The sequence below is a fragment of the Ctenopharyngodon idella genome, chromosome 5, assembly GCF_019924925.1.
Source record: "Ctenopharyngodon idella isolate HZGC_01 chromosome 5, HZGC01, whole genome shotgun sequence".
Classification (NCBI taxonomy): Eukaryota; Metazoa; Chordata; class Actinopteri; order Cypriniformes; family Xenocyprididae; genus Ctenopharyngodon; species Ctenopharyngodon idella.
Window position 1 is genome coordinate 31,127,465 of NC_067224.1, and position 15,833 is coordinate 31,143,297.

The window sequence follows — 15,833 nt, forward strand, 5'->3', positions numbered from 1 at the left end:
TTGTTGGGGTGTTCATTGTGGTTTCAAGGGCATTTCTACATGGTTGCTAAGGTGTTCTGGGTGGTTGCTAGGATGTTGCTATGTGGTTGTTAGGGTACTCAGGGTGGTTGCTAGGGTGTTCATTGTGGTTTCAAGGGCATTGCTATACTGTTGCTAGGTTATACTGGGTGGTTGCTAGGGTGTTGCTATGCAGTTGCTAGGGTACTCTGGGTGGTTTCAAGTGCATTGCTACACGATTACGAAGGTGATCATTGTGGTTTCAAGGACATATGTACACAGTTGCTAGGGTGTTCTTTGTGTATGCTAGGGTGTTGCTATACGGTTGTTAGGGAGTTCATTGTATTTTCAAGGGTATTACTATGCAGTTGCTAGGGGTTTCAGTTTGGTTTCAAGGGCGTTGCTACACTGTTGCTAGGGTGTTCTGGGTGGTTGCTAGGATGTTGCTATGCATTTTCTTTGATCAGTGTAGTTTCAAGGGCATATGTACACAGTTGCTAGGGTGTTCTCTGTGGAAGATAGGGTTTTGCTATGGTGTTGCTTGGGTGTTCAACGTGGTTGCTAGGGTGTTGCTATGCGTTTGCTAGGGTACTCTGGGTGGTTGCTAGAGTGTTGCTATGTGGTTGCTAGGGTACTCGGGGTGGTTGCTAGGGAGTTGCTATGTGGTTGCTAGGGTACTCTGGGTGGTTTCAATGGCGTTGATACATGGTTGCTAGGGTGTTCTGGGTGGTTGCTAGGGTGTTGCTACACAGTTGCTAGGGTTTTCTGGGTGGTTGCTAGGGTGTTGCTATGTGATTGCTAGGGTACTCTCTGTGTTTCAAGGGTTTTGCTATGCAGTTACTAGGGTATTCTGGGTGGTTGGTAGGGTGTTGCTATGCGGTTGCTAGGGTCTTCTGGGTGGTTTCAAAGGTGTTGTTAGGTGTTTCAAAGGTGTTGTTTTTAGGGTGTTCTGGATGGTTGCTACCGTGCAACAAGGCAAGAAGGCACGTGTTTCTGAGATTATTGTGATCTGAATGATGTGAAAGTCTAGTATGTGATTCTCAGTTGTTTAGTGTATGATGCAGTTTTTTCTTTGCAACTATTACAAAGTTGGCAAGTTTTTGATGCCTAGTGTCATAAAATCTGTTCAGATTTTATAAGTCGTGTAGTGTGTTACATTCTATAGCATTGTTTGCTGGCTTTGACCACCCAGTGGTGAACATATTATGATTCTGAATCTCAAACTCATTTTAATCTCCATGTGGCTGAGGTTTAGACTGTGGCTGTTGAAGACCAAGACATGTAACCTTTGAACATTTGCAGAAATAGTAACAAAGGGATTTTTGCAGGATGGGAACGTGCCATTTTTTTTTTAGCACCACTGGCTTTCTTTTACAAAGAAAAACAGCCATTTATTATGTGTTTTCACTGTATTAGACATATTTTCCAGTATTTTTCTATATTCTTGTACATTCTTAAACTATATATGCTGACACAATAGCCTGCTACAAGAATTGTCATGGGTGAAAAGGTGAAATGTTTTCTGATTCAAAAAAAGAAAGGAAGAAACAAATGCTTTTCAAGAATACTTTTTTGTTTTGAATATTTTTTTTTTATCATCACTGTTTTTAATAAATAGTGAGAAAATCACACTACAGCTCTTGCTTTACCTCTGTGGAACTAACTTATTGCGGTGTGGTTGTATTAAGCACTTTTTAAAAAAAAAAAAAAACAAGATGTGCCTAACTGCCAAGAAAATGCTAAGGGTCATTCATGTACCAACTCTCATGAGTTCCGAATGTACCCTCTTCCCAAAAAAGGATTTATTTACTTCAGTGTGTGTCATATGTTATTAATAGACTAAAAATAAATAATAACACATGAACTTTGAGATAGAAGCTGTGACCTTAGCTGGACAGTAGTCAGAGAAATATTTAAGCAATAAAGGTTTGAATTATGACTGATTCCATCAGATAGGATGTCTGTGTGTCTGTCCATAAATTTCTAATAGTGGGTCAAGAAAGCTAATCATAAATCAGAATATATGCCCATGTATAGATTCTGCTTGGTGTGCATGAACAACCTCTATAAAAGCCAAGAGGATAGACCAGAAGAGATGCAGAGAAGACCTCAGAAGTTCCATCCAGTGGTAAGAGCCTGTGCTGACTGTGACTGAAAGGCATTTTATCATCATCACTTATGCATCTGTACTTAAAGTAATTGTGTTTTTATTTATATTAATACATTGATAAATTGATTTTTTTTTAATTCAAGGGTAGTGAAAATTTCATCTGGTCTCAAGGACAAACGGCAAGTGAGTTTGATTCAGTGTGTGGATTAGGGTAGAAGAAAACAGTTGTTATAGTCTGTATCATAGATGAAAACTGGTGAAGCATGCTGCTTTTAAAAACGTGTGTAATTTATTTACAAAGAAATATGTTTAAATGTATTAGTACGATTAATTTAAGGACTAGGTAGAGGAAAACAGTTGTTATAGTCTGTATCATAGATGAAAACTGGTGAAGCATGCTGCTTTTAAAAACGTGTGTAATTTATTTACAAAGAAATATGTTTAAATGTTTTAGTACTATTAATTTAAGGACTGGGTCCCATTGACCCTTTATTTACTGTATTTTTAGGAGCCAAGCATAGGCACCTATTGTATTTGTTTGTTTTTTTATCGTGTTATTATATTCTGTTTTTCTTCTTCCACTTTTGAGTCTATAAGAGCCCACAGAACCGCTTGTGGGAAAGTTATACAAATTTGGCACAAACATAGAGGACAGTCTGAACATGAAACACTGCAAATGTGGAGTCTCTAACTCAAACCCCCTATAGCATCACAAACTGTCCATACTTGCATTCATGCTAATAGAGCAAAACATGAAATTGGCTCTAACTACAGAACTGTTGTTCTGATTAAATTCAATTAAATTCAAAATTGGCATACAGTGTTGCTATCACAATTCATGATGGCATTTGCATAAAAATAGAAAGGCCTAAATTTCATCATAAAATATTAAATTATAATGGAAAAAATCTTCAGTCGACATTTTTGCCTTTAATGGGCCCCTTACCTGCTTCTTGCTTGCTATCTAAAAGTTTATCTAGTATTGTTTTATGTGTCTGTATTCATGTGTAAGCCTAAACTTAGGAATATGTCTCTTTCCTAACACAATTCATGTGTTCCCATTCAGTCGGTCACGTTCGATGTACGTCGGACAGACCTACGAATAGGATTCCTATTCGTCGGTCTGTCCGACGTACGTCTCCGTTCCCTCCTTCAGGGAACGAGGGTTACCTTTGTAACCGAGACGTTTCATTTCATGAGTATTGCCTTTGTTGTTACATGGAATATTTATGAAATTTTTAATGGATAATTTTATCTTTTCTCTCTTTAGTAAGCCGCCACCATGAGTACGGACGCGGAGATGGCCGCGTATGGCAAGGCTGCCATTTACCTTCGTAAGCCTGAGAGGGAGAGAATCGAGGCTCAAAGCAAACCATTTGATGCCAAGACTGCCTGCTATGTGGCTGATGTCAAAGAGTTGTACCTCAAGGGAACAATCAAGAGCAAAGATGGTAACAAAGTCACAGTTGTTTTGCTTGACACTCAGGAGGTAAGTTTTAATTTCCATTTCATGTAGATGCTCATTTAATTATTATTACATTGTTTTCTTTTATATCTAATATCTAATTTATCAAATTTATAGGAGAGAGTTGCTAAGGAAGAAGATGTCTACCCAATGAATCCTCCCAAGTATGACAAGATTGAGGACATGGCCATGATGACCCATCTCAATGAAGCCTCTGTGCTGTATAACCTCAAAGAGCGTTATGCTGCATGGATGATCTACGTAGGTTCTGAAACAACATAAAAAAGCATTTAAGTTCATTTTGTCTGTGTTGTAGCAATCTGACCACTTCTCTACTCATTTCAGACCTACTCTGGGCTCTTCTGTGCAACTGTGAACCCCTACAAGATGCTCCCAGTGTATGATCCAGAAGTGGTGACTGCTTACAGAGGCAAAAAGCGTATGGAGGCCCCACCCCACATCTTCTCTGTCTCTGACAACGCCTATCAGTTTATGCAGACTGGTAAGACATTATGGTATTGAATTATATAGAATTCTTTAGGGTGAAATAGATGATGCTGTTAATATAAGAAGTATTTACTGGATATTTTACAAATTACAATCAACAGATAGAGAAAACCAGTCTGTCCTGATTACGTAAGTATTTTCATTTAATCTCAGACCATGACAAAAATTAAAAATTGAAAGTATAATGTAGATGACAAATCTTTATGGAGATATTTACAAAATAGAATTTAGAAATGAACTTCTGAATATACTTTGAAAAGTCTAGATGTCTTTTAATCTTCTGTTTTCTAATCTCTCATAAACCAGCGGAGAATCCGGTGCTGGAAAGACTGTGAACACCAAACGTGTCATCCAGTACTTTGCCACAGTTGCAGTATCAGGTGGTGAAAAGAAGAAGGAGGGTAAGATAAAGGTACTGTATGCGATACAATACTATGTGATATATATTATTTTGAAAGATGTTGATTTACACAAACTATATGATATGTGAATTTGTGAAATGCCTGCAAACAGCCTTTAGACATGAAATATTAAATAACTGAAAACTCTTCAAACATCTCAGGGCTCTCTTGAGGACCAGATCATTGCTGCCAACCCTCTGCTTGAGGCTTATGGTAATGCCAAGACTGTGAGAAATGACAACTCCTCTCGTTTTGTAAGTTAACCACTGTTTATTTACTGTACAGATGGTCAGTTGTGTTAGATTTTTCTATAAAGAGATTATTATTTTTTATGTATTATGCTATTTTGTATTAAACAGGGTAAATTTATCAGAATTCACTTCGGTACAACTGGAAAACTGGCTAGTGCTGACATTGAGACATGTAGGTGGACACGATTTCATTGATCCATCCTGCACATTTGTCTTTGTCTGTCACTCTTCAGATGATTGTGACTCAAGTACATTCTCTCAACAGATCTGCTGGAGAAGTCTAGAGTGTCATTCCAGCTTCCAGATGAGAGAGGCTACCACATCTTCTACCAGATGATGACCAACCATAAGCCTGAGCTGATTGGTAAGTGCACATATTTCATTCAATGTTTCAATGTTGTAAGATACTAATATTATACTAATATTAATATTGTAAGATACTCTTTTAAAAATCGGTGTATTTTACAGAAATGACGCTCCTTACCACCAACCCTTATGACTTCCCCATGTGCAGTCAGGGTCAGATCACAGTGGCCAGCATTGATGATAAAGAGGAGCTGGATGCTACTGATGTGAGTCATTGCTGTTTAAATATATTGAATTATTCTATATAAATATGGAAAATCATAAATCTCATTCTTCTCTGTAATTTACAGAGTGCTATTGACATTCTCGGCTTTAGTAATGAGGAGAAAATGGGCATCTACAAGTTCACTGGAGCTGTGCTTCATCATGGTAACATGAAGTTTAAGCAGAAGCAGCGTGAGGAGCAAGCTGAGCCTGATGGCACAGAGGGTGAGACTTGTGTGCTTTTTGCAGTATATCTTGAGACCAGTCTTAATGCTTCTATTTTATCCTGGGCTTTAAAATAGTAATAGCTGCATCGACCGTGTGTAAAATGTTTAGTGTAAATATAAACTAGAAGTGTGCATTGCTGTGCATATCAATAAATCTAAAAATAAAAGTAAAAGTGCCTGTTGCCTGATTTATTATAATTTTACACATACACAAAAGACTCTATAGAGCTAAGACAATTAATTTTAAAATGTATTTAACAGAGGCTGACAAAATCTCCTATCTTCTGGGTTTGAACTCTGCTGAAATGCTAAAGGGTTTGTGCTACCCCAGAGTCAAGGTCGGAAATGAGTTTGTGACCAAAGGCCAGACTGTGGCACAGGTATAGTAACATTTCCAGCATGTCCATGTGTTCAATCAAAAAATCTGGCTAATTATTGCAGAAGCAGAATTAAATATCTATTCTACAGGTGTACAACTCTGTTAGCGCCTTGGGCAAATCTATCTATGAGAAGATGTTCTTGTGGATGGTCATTCGTATCAACCAGATGTTGGACACAAAACAACAAAGAAATTTCTACATTGGCGTGCTGGATATTGCTGGCTTTGAGATCTTTGATGTAAGAATTATTATTTTATTTATTTTTATGTCAAATTGAATCATATTCAGAAGTCAGTAAATGTTTCTGTTATTTTTTCCTCCAGTACAACAGCATGGAGCAGCTGTGCATCAACTTCACCAATGAGAAACTGCAACAGTTTTTCAACCACCACATGTTTGTGCTGGAACAAGAGGAGTACAAGAAGGAGGGCATTGTTTGGGAGTTCATTGACTTTGGCATGGACTTGGCTTCTTGCATTGAGCTCATTGAGAAGGTTTTTAATGAATTTATTCATTTCCATTGTCTATTCTCAAATTGTCATATTTTTTGTAATAAACAACATTCTTTTATAAACAGCCCATGGGTATCTTCTCCATCCTTGAAGAGGAGTGCATGTTCCCCAAGGCTTCAGACACTTCCTTCAAGAACAAGCTGCATGATCAGCATCTTGGCAAAAGCAATGCTTTCCAGAAACCAAAGCCTGCCAAAGGCAAGGCTGAAGCCCACTTCTCCCTGGTTCACTACGCTGGAACTGTGGACTACAACATCACTGGCTGGTTGGACAAAAACAAGGATCCATTGAATGAATCTGTTCTGCAGCTGTACCAGAAGTCTTCTAACAAACTGCTGGCTTCTCTTTACCCAGCTGTTGTTGAGGGTAAAGAAAAAAAAAAAAAAAAAAAAAAAAAAACTATTTGACCAAACTTTTTTTCTTGATTTTGCATTTATACACATTGCTTTAAATTTGTATCTCAATAGATACTACTAAAAAGGCCGGCAAGAAGAAGGGTGGATCCATGCAGACTGTGTCCTCCCAGTTCAGGGTATGTATAAAGATGACATCACAGCAATATTGCTGTACTTGAGGGAAAAAAATGAAATACAAAGCATGCCAACCCTTTTCTATTCTCCACAGGAGAACTTGGGTAAACTCATGACCAACTTGAGGAGCACTCACCCTCACTTTGTGCGCTGTCTGATTCCTAATGAGTCCAAGACTCCAGGTAAAGTATTAAAAGGCTTAAGATATACAAAGTTCTGCCATGAAACTCTAGATGGCGTAGGCTAATAAGTCCTTTAAATCAACCTGCTCGTAATCACATCATTATCTATAGGGCACAGCTGATTGGTTTCTGCTGTATCAGTAGCCAATGAGCTTGCGTGCTCAACCTTCAAAATATTTTGGTAGCATTGCCTTAGCAGCGCTTCAGAAACCCTCCACCTTCCCCAGCTCCACCTGTATAGATCTGCTACAGGTAATTCATGTACACTATATTGTACAGCAGCAGCAGCGTAGCAGATCTATTCTGCCAAGACCAAACATACAACATTGTCAAACCCAATACCATGCCAAACACTCCGAGAGTTGTCATGACAGAAATTCTGGCACTCAATATACATGATGAAGTTAATTTACCAAGTTCATGGTGTAAACTGTTCATTATAGGTCTCATGGAGAACTTCCTGGTTATCCACCAGCTGAGGTGTAATGGTGTACTGGAGGGTATCAGAATCTGCAGAAAGGGCTTCCCCAGCAGAATCCAATACGGTGACTTTAAGCAGAGGTAAATTAGACCACATGAAAATACCATTTCCTGTAGGAGGCTCCTAATTAAAAGACATTAAGTATTTTGATCAATTTTCCACAGATATAAGGTGCTGAATGCCGGTGTTATCCCTGAAGGACAGTTTATGGATAACAAGAAGGCCAGTGAGAAACTCCTAGGATCCATCGACATTGCTCATGACGAGTACAGATTTGGACACACAAAGGTTCATATTCAGCAGTGAACTTTCAAGGATTCACTGATTATGATCATTTAGCCTATACAGGTTAAATCAATATCTTTTGATTTATTGTTTTACATAAATTTAGGTGTTCTTCAAAGCTGGTCTTCTTGGTACTCTTGAGGAGATGCGTGATGAGAAACTGGCTACTCTGGTCACAATGACTCAGGCTCTCTGCCGTGGCTACGTGATGAGGAAGGAGTATGTGAAAATGACGGAGAGGAGGTGAGTATTGTCATGAGAAAAGGTGACATCAATGATAACTGTGTAAACAGTAAATAATGATGATTATGCCATTTAATGATGAATTATTGACAGGGAGTCCATTTACACTATCCAATACAACATCCGCTCATTCATGAATGTCAAACACTGGCCATGGATGAAAGTTTACTACAAGATTAAGCCCATGCTGAAGAGTGCCGAGACTGAGAAGGAGCTGGCAGGCATGAAAGAGGAATTTGAAAAATGCAAAGAGGCTTTGACTAAGTCTGAAGCCAAAAAGAAGGAGCTTGAAGAGAAGATGGTATCACTGCTGCAAGAGAAAAATGATCTGCAGCTGCAAGTAGCATCTGTGAGTATTTTTTTTTTATTTGAATTAACTGATTTTGGCTCCATTAAAATGAGCAATGTAGTTTCCAATGAAATAGCACTCTATTTTACTAACAGGAAACTGAGAATCTCTCAGATGCCGAGGAGAGGTGTGAGAGCCTGATCAAGAGCAAAATCCAGCTTGAAGGTAAACTCAAAGAGACAACTGAAAGACTGGAGGATGAGGAAGAAATCAATGCTGAACTGACAGCCAAAAAGAGGAAACTGGAGGACGAGTGCTCTGAGCTGAAGAAAGACATTGATGACCTGGAGCTCACCTTGGCTAAAGTGGAGAAGGAGAAACATGCCACTGAGAATAAGGTTGGAGACTGAGTTGGTTTAAGATTAGACTTAATCTCTGTCTTATATATTGATATAGAATATAAATTGTAAAATATAACCTCACTTGAAACAAAAAATTACACAGGTCAAGAACTTGACTGAGGAAATGACATCTCAGGATGAGAGCCTTGCTAAGCTTACGAAGGAGAAGAAAGCCCTCCAAGAGGCACATCAGCAGACACTGGATGATCTTCAGGCTGAGGAGGACAAAGTCAACACCTTGACCAAATCCAAGACAAAACTTGAGCAGCAAGTTGATGATGTGAGTTGATTATCTAAATTAATTATATTAAATTATGTTTTATTAACAAAGTTCGGGAGAAGCACGCTCAGATATTTAACCTAATTAACACGAGAGGAGCGCATTCAGTTAATCAACTCAATTAATGATAAGAGGTATATATACAGCATACTTACCTCTGTTCATTAACAGTTTATCAGCATTCCTCCACCACCCCATCTCCTCACTTCTAGTTCTAACCATTCCTATCACAACCGGGGGGAGTTCTCTAGGTTCAGGCCAAACTTCAAGCTCGGAGCCCTTCCATATTTTATATATCATTTCCCTGTAGCTTGAGGGTTCCCTTGAACAAGAGAAGAAGCTCCGCATGGACCTGGAGAGAGCCAAGAGAAAGCTTGAAGGAGACCTGAAATTATCACAAGAGTCCGTCATGGACCTGGAGAATGAAAAGCAGCAATCTGATGAGAAAATAAAAAAGTAATTAAAGCATAAAATCTTTGAAAACATTGTAAACTTTTATTGTTGTGTTATCGTTTTTTTTTTTTTTTTTTTTTTTACAAACTACTTATTGTTGAACACCCACAGGAAAGACTTTGAAACAAGCCAGCTGCTTAGCAAGATAGAAGATGAACAATCTCTGGGTGCTCAAATCCAAAAGAAGATCAAGGAGCTTCAGGTATTTTGAAATTTTTTTCAAACATTATGATCATTATCACCCAAAATCTAATGAACTATTTTCCACCATAGGCTCGCATTGAGGAACTGGAGGAAGAGATCGAGGCTGAGCGTGCTGCTCGTGCCAAGGTTGAGAAACAGAGAGCTGATCTCTCCAGGGAACTTGAGGAGATCAGTGAGAGGCTTGAGGAGGCTGGAGGAGCCAATTCTGCTCAGATCGAGATGAATAAGAAGCGTGAAGCTGAATTCCAGAAGCTGCGTCGTGATCTTGAAGAGTTCACCCTCCAGCATGAAGCTACAGCTGCTGCCCTCCGCAAGAAGCAGGCAGACAGTGTGGCCGAGCTGGGAGAGCAAATCGACAACCTGCAGCGTGTCAAGCAGAAGCTTGAGAAGGAGAAGAGTGAATACAAAATGGAGATTGATGATCTTTCCAGCAACATGGAAGCTGTTGCCAAAGCAAAGGTTGGGAAATATTCTGAAGAATATATGTGTCCCGTGCTTGCAAAATGATTCGGAATGCGCACAGGCTAATTACGAGCTACAGGCAAAACAAGTGAAAAATGTCGATTTTGGTCGAATTTGAGGTTTTTACAAAAATGAGTTCATTAAGCCCTCGTCTAGTGATCTCAATGCTCCAAATAGTAATTAAACATCTAAAATGATCTTTTATTTGTATGTTTTCTGAGAGGTCCTAAATCTTTCCTTTGTTTTAAAAATCATGAAAAATTGCAGTTTTTCTCTGCTGGCTTCCCCTCAGCACAAGTTTGGTATCGTTGTAAAGTGAAGCATTCCAACTTTGTGACTAATCATAGCGAATTCTTGATTGCATGAGTCTGAACCAATGAAATGTGATTTTCAAACTCATGCAAAATGATCTTATTTGCGCTGACTGACAGATCCAAAGCATGAGCACAATGACGCCTCTCAGACTGCACATACACATGTACACAGAATTACAGTATTTCAAAATATCTGTCTTGGTGTGTATTTACGCAAACATTATCTGTTATGTCTTAAGTGAACGTTTGGTTAACTGTTGAGGAAAAACATCTGATGTGTAACATTATATTAGATCAGTGTTAAGACAGTAGGTCTTAATATAGAGGCTCTTTTTCTCATTAATGTTAATCAAACAATTGTGGTATCATGGAAAAAAGTTGAATATATATTTTTCTGATAGATGTGGGTTTTGACTTTGGTGTGTGCCAAATTTGGTGGTATTACCAGGGATTTTAAGGTATGCTTGCTAGGTGATTTTGTTTTGGAACCTTCAGAAAACTTTAACTAGATTTTTCTCAAAATTGACTTTGCTGACTCTATCGACTTCAAATAGGTGTAGCTAAGTCCTTTTTTGTCTGTTTCCAACAAATCATACATCATTTTGAAGGTTTTTTTAAATCGAGATTATACCAATAACTCATTTTTGAAAATGTGCTCATTATGACTCATTTTGCCAGCACGGGTCACATAAATCAAGAATAACGAGAAGTTTTTTCAAATATCTAATTACTTTTGTATTTACAGGGCAATCTTGAGAAGATGTGCCGCACACTTGAGGACCAACTTAGTGAAATTAAGTCCAAGAATGACGAGAACATTCGCCAGATAAATGATCTCAGTGCTCAAAGAGCAAGATTTCAAACTGAAAATGGTAACTAATGACAAATTGTGACCAATCATGAACAAGTCAATATTATATCAAAAGTAATTAACGTCAATAATTAACAATAATCATAAAAAAAAAATCAACAATAATAGTGTATTAAGATTGTTTACCAGTGAATTTCTGACTGCAACAAAGTCTTATTAGAGAACTTTTTTTAATGTTGACTGATAAAATCTTACATCCATTTGTTTTGAAATGAACTGATAGAGACATAGCACAATCTGACACAGTGAATCTGAAACTATACAGGTGAATTTGGCCGTCAGCTGGAGGAGAAGGAAGCTCTAGTTTCTCAGCTCACCAGAGGCAAACAAGCTTTCACCCAGCAAATTGAGGAGCTTAAGAGGCATATTGAAGAGGAGGTTAAGGTAATACAGCATAATCAATACATACACATACTTATCCATTACTATAATGCAGAGACTAGCTAATATTATGTGACTTTGTCTCCTAGGCTAAGAACGCACTGGCCCATGCTGTGCAATCATCCCGTCATGACTGTGACCTGCTCCGTGAGCAGTTTGAGGAAGAGCAGGAGGCAAAGGCTGAGCTGCAGCGGGGAATGTCAAAGGCCAACAGTGAGGTTGCTCAATGGAGAACCAAATATGAAACTGATGCCATTCAGCGCACTGAGGAGCTTGAAGAGTCCAAGTATGTATATTATTGAATAATATTCCCAATTCTCACAGATATATTATAGATTAGAATTCAGAGTCATGTGTATTACTTAACAGGAAGAAGCTGGCTCAGCGTCTGCAAGATGCAGAGGAACAAGTTGAGGCAGTGAACTCCAAATGTGCATCTCTGGAGAAGACCAAACAGAGACTCCAAGCTGAGGTGGAGGACCTCATGATTGATGTGGAGAGAGCCAATGGTTTGGCTGCTAACCTTGACAAGAAGCAGAAGAACTTTGACAAGGTAAACAATTTTAGTCATATGATATTCGCTTTGTAAAGTATTGCTGGAATGGGCTTTGTTCATCATTTTCTTAAACAAACCTGAAATATCTCCACTAAAGGTCCTGGCAGAATGGAAGCAGAAATATGAGGAAGGTCAGGCAGAGCTGGAAGGTGCCCAGAAAGAGGCTCGTTCACTCAGCACTGAGCTGTTCAAGATGAAGAACTCCTATGAAGAAAGTCTGGATCAACTGGAGACCCTCAAGAGAGAGAACAAGAATCTGCAGCGTAAGAATGAAACCGTTAAATTAGAAAAAAAAATGTAATGTTCTAATTCTCAGTGAGCATTAAAAAGTAAGCACATATGATTAATGTTTATAATGATAAAGATTATATATTTTTTTCTTTCTATAGAGGAGATTTCAGAACTGACAGAGCAGTTAAGTGAGACTGGGAAAGGCATCCATGAGCTGGAAAAAGCCAAGAAGACAGTGGAGACTGAGAAGGCAGAGATTCAGACCGCCCTGGAGGAGGCTGAAGTAAGTATCTGAAGATCAATATGGAATTCTTGCTACAACCATTATACTATGTTGTTAATATATATTTTCATTTTGATATTTAAATGCAGTTTTTATATTACATAGGGCACCCTGGAGCATGAGGAGTCCAAGATTCTTCGTGTCCAGCTTGAGCTAAACCAGGTCAAAAGTGAGATTGACAGGAAACTTGCAGAGAAGGATGAGGAGATGGAGCAGATCAAGAGGAACAGCCAGAGAGTCATTGAATCCATGCAGAGCACTCTGGACTCTGAAGTTAGGAGCAGGAATGATGCTCTGAGAATCAAGAAGAAGATGGAGGGAGACCTTAATGAGATGGAGATTCAGCTGAGCCATGCCAATCGCCAGGCTGCTGAGGCCCAGAAACAGCTCAGGAACGTTCAGGGACAGCTCAAGGTATGTGACTTCTTTTTGACTTTGGGATGTGTTCATATTTTTTTTTTTATAACCCAACAGAAAGCACATCAAAAGCTCATTGTAAAGCTTTTGTTGTGTTCAGGATGCCCAACTGCACCTTGATGATGCTCTGAGAGGACAGGAAGACATGAAGGAGCAGGTGGCCATGGTGGAGCGCAGAAACACTCTGATGCAGTCTGAGATTGAGGAGCTGAGAGCTGCTCTAGAGCAGACAGAGAGAGGCCGCAAAGTGGCTGAACAAGAGCTGGTGGATATCAGTGAGCGTGTTGGGCTGCTGCACTCTCAGGTAAGTGCATATTGTTTCCCTGAAATTAAGGAAATTGAGAGCATCATTCAAAATGTTTATACTGTTTATACTTTCATTTTGTAGAACACAAGTCTCCTGAACACCAAGAAGAAGCTTGAGGCTGACCTTATTCACGTCCAGAGTGAAGTTGATGACACTGTACAGGAAGCCAGAAATGCAGAGGAGAAGGCCAAGAAGGCCATCACTGATGTGAGTAACAGTAGCAGCCAAATGTTTCACCAAGACATGTGTGTACTTAAAAAATGTGGATCTAATGAATTTCTGCATTCACGCAAAAGGCTGCATTGATGGCAGAAGAGCTCAAGAAAGAGCAGGACACCAGTTCTCACCTTGAGAGGATGAAGAAGAATCTGGAGGTCTCAGTGAAGGACCTGCAGCACCGTCTGGATGAGGCTGAGAATCTGGCCATGAAGGGAGGAAAGAAACAACTCCAGAAACTGGAGTCCAGAGTAAGTCTCTTTATAGTAATGATGGGCAATGTGAAGTATGTTATATTATGATAAATTATGAATGAATTGTTTGATTAAAAATAATCTCTACTATAGGTTCGTGAGCTTGAGACTGAAGTTGAAGCAGAGCAGAGACGTGGAGCTGATGCTGTTAAAGGTGTCCGCAAATATGAGAGGAGAGTGAAAGAGCTCACTTATCAGGTATGACTATATTTCTCATAAGTTGTTCAGACAAAAGAGTCCGTATAATATTGTATGTACTGACAATACCTATTTTTTAGTAAAGGATCAAGACTTAATCTAGTAAATATGTGTATTTTTTTGAAGACTGACGAGGACAAGAAGAACGTCGCCAGACTCCAGGATCTGGTTGACAAACTGCAGCTGAAGGTCAAAGCCTACAAGAGGCAGTCTGAAGAGGCGGTATGTAAAACCTAATAAAACATTTTGACACTGTAATTATTTATATTTGAATGCTAATTTGATGATACGTGAACTATATATATATATATATAATATATATATATATATATTTTTTAAAACTTTAGGAGGAGCAAGCCAATGGTTACCTGTCCAAGTTGAGGAAGGTGCAGCATGAGCTGGAAGAGGCTGAGGAGCGTGCTGACATTTCTGAGTCTCAGGTCAACAAGCTCAGAGTTAAGAGCCGTGATGCTGGAAAGGTTAGACTGAGTAGATGAGTTTTGTTTTTATTATTCAAATTGTTTATCCAAATACATGAACTACCTCTTAGCAGAAGTATAGTGGAACTATGATAATTGCATTTTGCTGATGTTACATGTCCTGTATGACATTTGCACACCTGTATTATCTTCATTATGTAAATTGGAGCACATTTTTGTTAATAAGGCTGTTTGCCTCTTCCTTCTTTCCCAGGTCAAAGAAGAATGAATCTTTAAAACTTGAAAGGAGCATTTACTGAAGTCATATAATATGAATAGTGTAAAAGTACCTTTCTTAATAAACCTTTACATTTTATCAAATAATAAGACTTTGTGTGATTTTTTTCTCTTTTTTTTTCTTCTTCAGCAAGATACACTTATTATTCACACCATAAGAGTGCTGATTATCAAGAGTGTCTTGAGTGTCTTGATTCTCTCAAATTTGAACTCTTAAAGGTTCCATAAAAGTTAAAAAGTTTCCATAAAATGTAATACTTATCTTCACTGAATGCATTCACACAAACATTTCTCCTATAAAGTTTCCACCCTGGATTGATGTTATCGTCCTCAAACAATTTAAAAAAATACTCTACTCAACATTGCAGTTTAATAGTATTCTGAGTCTTAAACAGTTAAACCTCAATGCTATTCAAACTAATACTTAACACCATTACAAAAATCAAACCATACAGTACCTATCTGAATATACTGTAAAGCTTAAAACTGGACTACTGCAGTGTTCTGTGAACCAGCCTTCCAGTTAGCACAATTAAGCCTCTACAGATGTATCACGCACCGCTCACATACCAAGCACTGAATGATCCAGAGATGGCTCAGTCACATCCAGTCTATAATATCTCACAAATGTGTGCAGTGATGCCCAGCTCACCGCAGCACAAATGTCCTAATTAGAAACATCCCTGAACAGTGCCCAGAAGAATAACCATTCCTGGAGTGAGCTCGAAGCCCTGATGGAGATTGTAAAAGCTACGAAACATGTTATCGGTTTCTGATGAAGAAAAGTTAGAATAGATTACTGTAATGCATTACTAGCTGGTTGTCCTGCATTCTCAATAAAAAGCTACAATTAGACCAA

At 38.6% G+C, this 15,833-nt stretch overlaps 1 protein-coding gene across 1 annotated transcript; it reads left to right on the top strand.

The window, feature by feature from the left end:
- The first annotated feature begins 2,057 nt into the window (after positions 1 to 2,057).
- LOC127512396 (myosin heavy chain, fast skeletal muscle) lies at positions 2,058 to 15,064 on the top strand. Its single transcript, XM_051893245.1, has 41 exons — positions 2,058 to 2,125; positions 2,251 to 2,290; positions 3,382 to 3,596; positions 3,690 to 3,833; positions 3,918 to 4,074; positions 4,181 to 4,208; positions 4,386 to 4,491; positions 4,642 to 4,734; positions 4,840 to 4,903; positions 4,997 to 5,095; positions 5,200 to 5,303; positions 5,388 to 5,526; positions 5,790 to 5,908; positions 5,997 to 6,146; positions 6,232 to 6,402; positions 6,486 to 6,786; positions 6,888 to 6,952; positions 7,045 to 7,132; positions 7,576 to 7,693; positions 7,778 to 7,901; positions 8,005 to 8,141; positions 8,235 to 8,490; positions 8,586 to 8,828; positions 8,935 to 9,111; positions 9,422 to 9,567; positions 9,676 to 9,766; positions 9,838 to 10,227; positions 11,290 to 11,416; positions 11,681 to 11,799; positions 11,886 to 12,082; positions 12,166 to 12,349; positions 12,450 to 12,615; positions 12,742 to 12,866; positions 12,972 to 13,280; positions 13,384 to 13,587; positions 13,672 to 13,797; positions 13,887 to 14,057; positions 14,154 to 14,258; positions 14,385 to 14,480; positions 14,606 to 14,737; positions 14,952 to 15,064. The coding sequence occupies exons 1-41, from the start codon at positions 2,093 to 2,095 to the stop codon at positions 14,964 to 14,966; spliced, it is 5,874 nt and encodes a 1,957-aa protein (XP_051749205.1). The 5' UTR covers positions 2,058 to 2,092; the 3' UTR covers positions 14,967 to 15,064.
- The last annotated feature ends 769 nt before the right edge of the window (positions 15,065 to 15,833 follow it).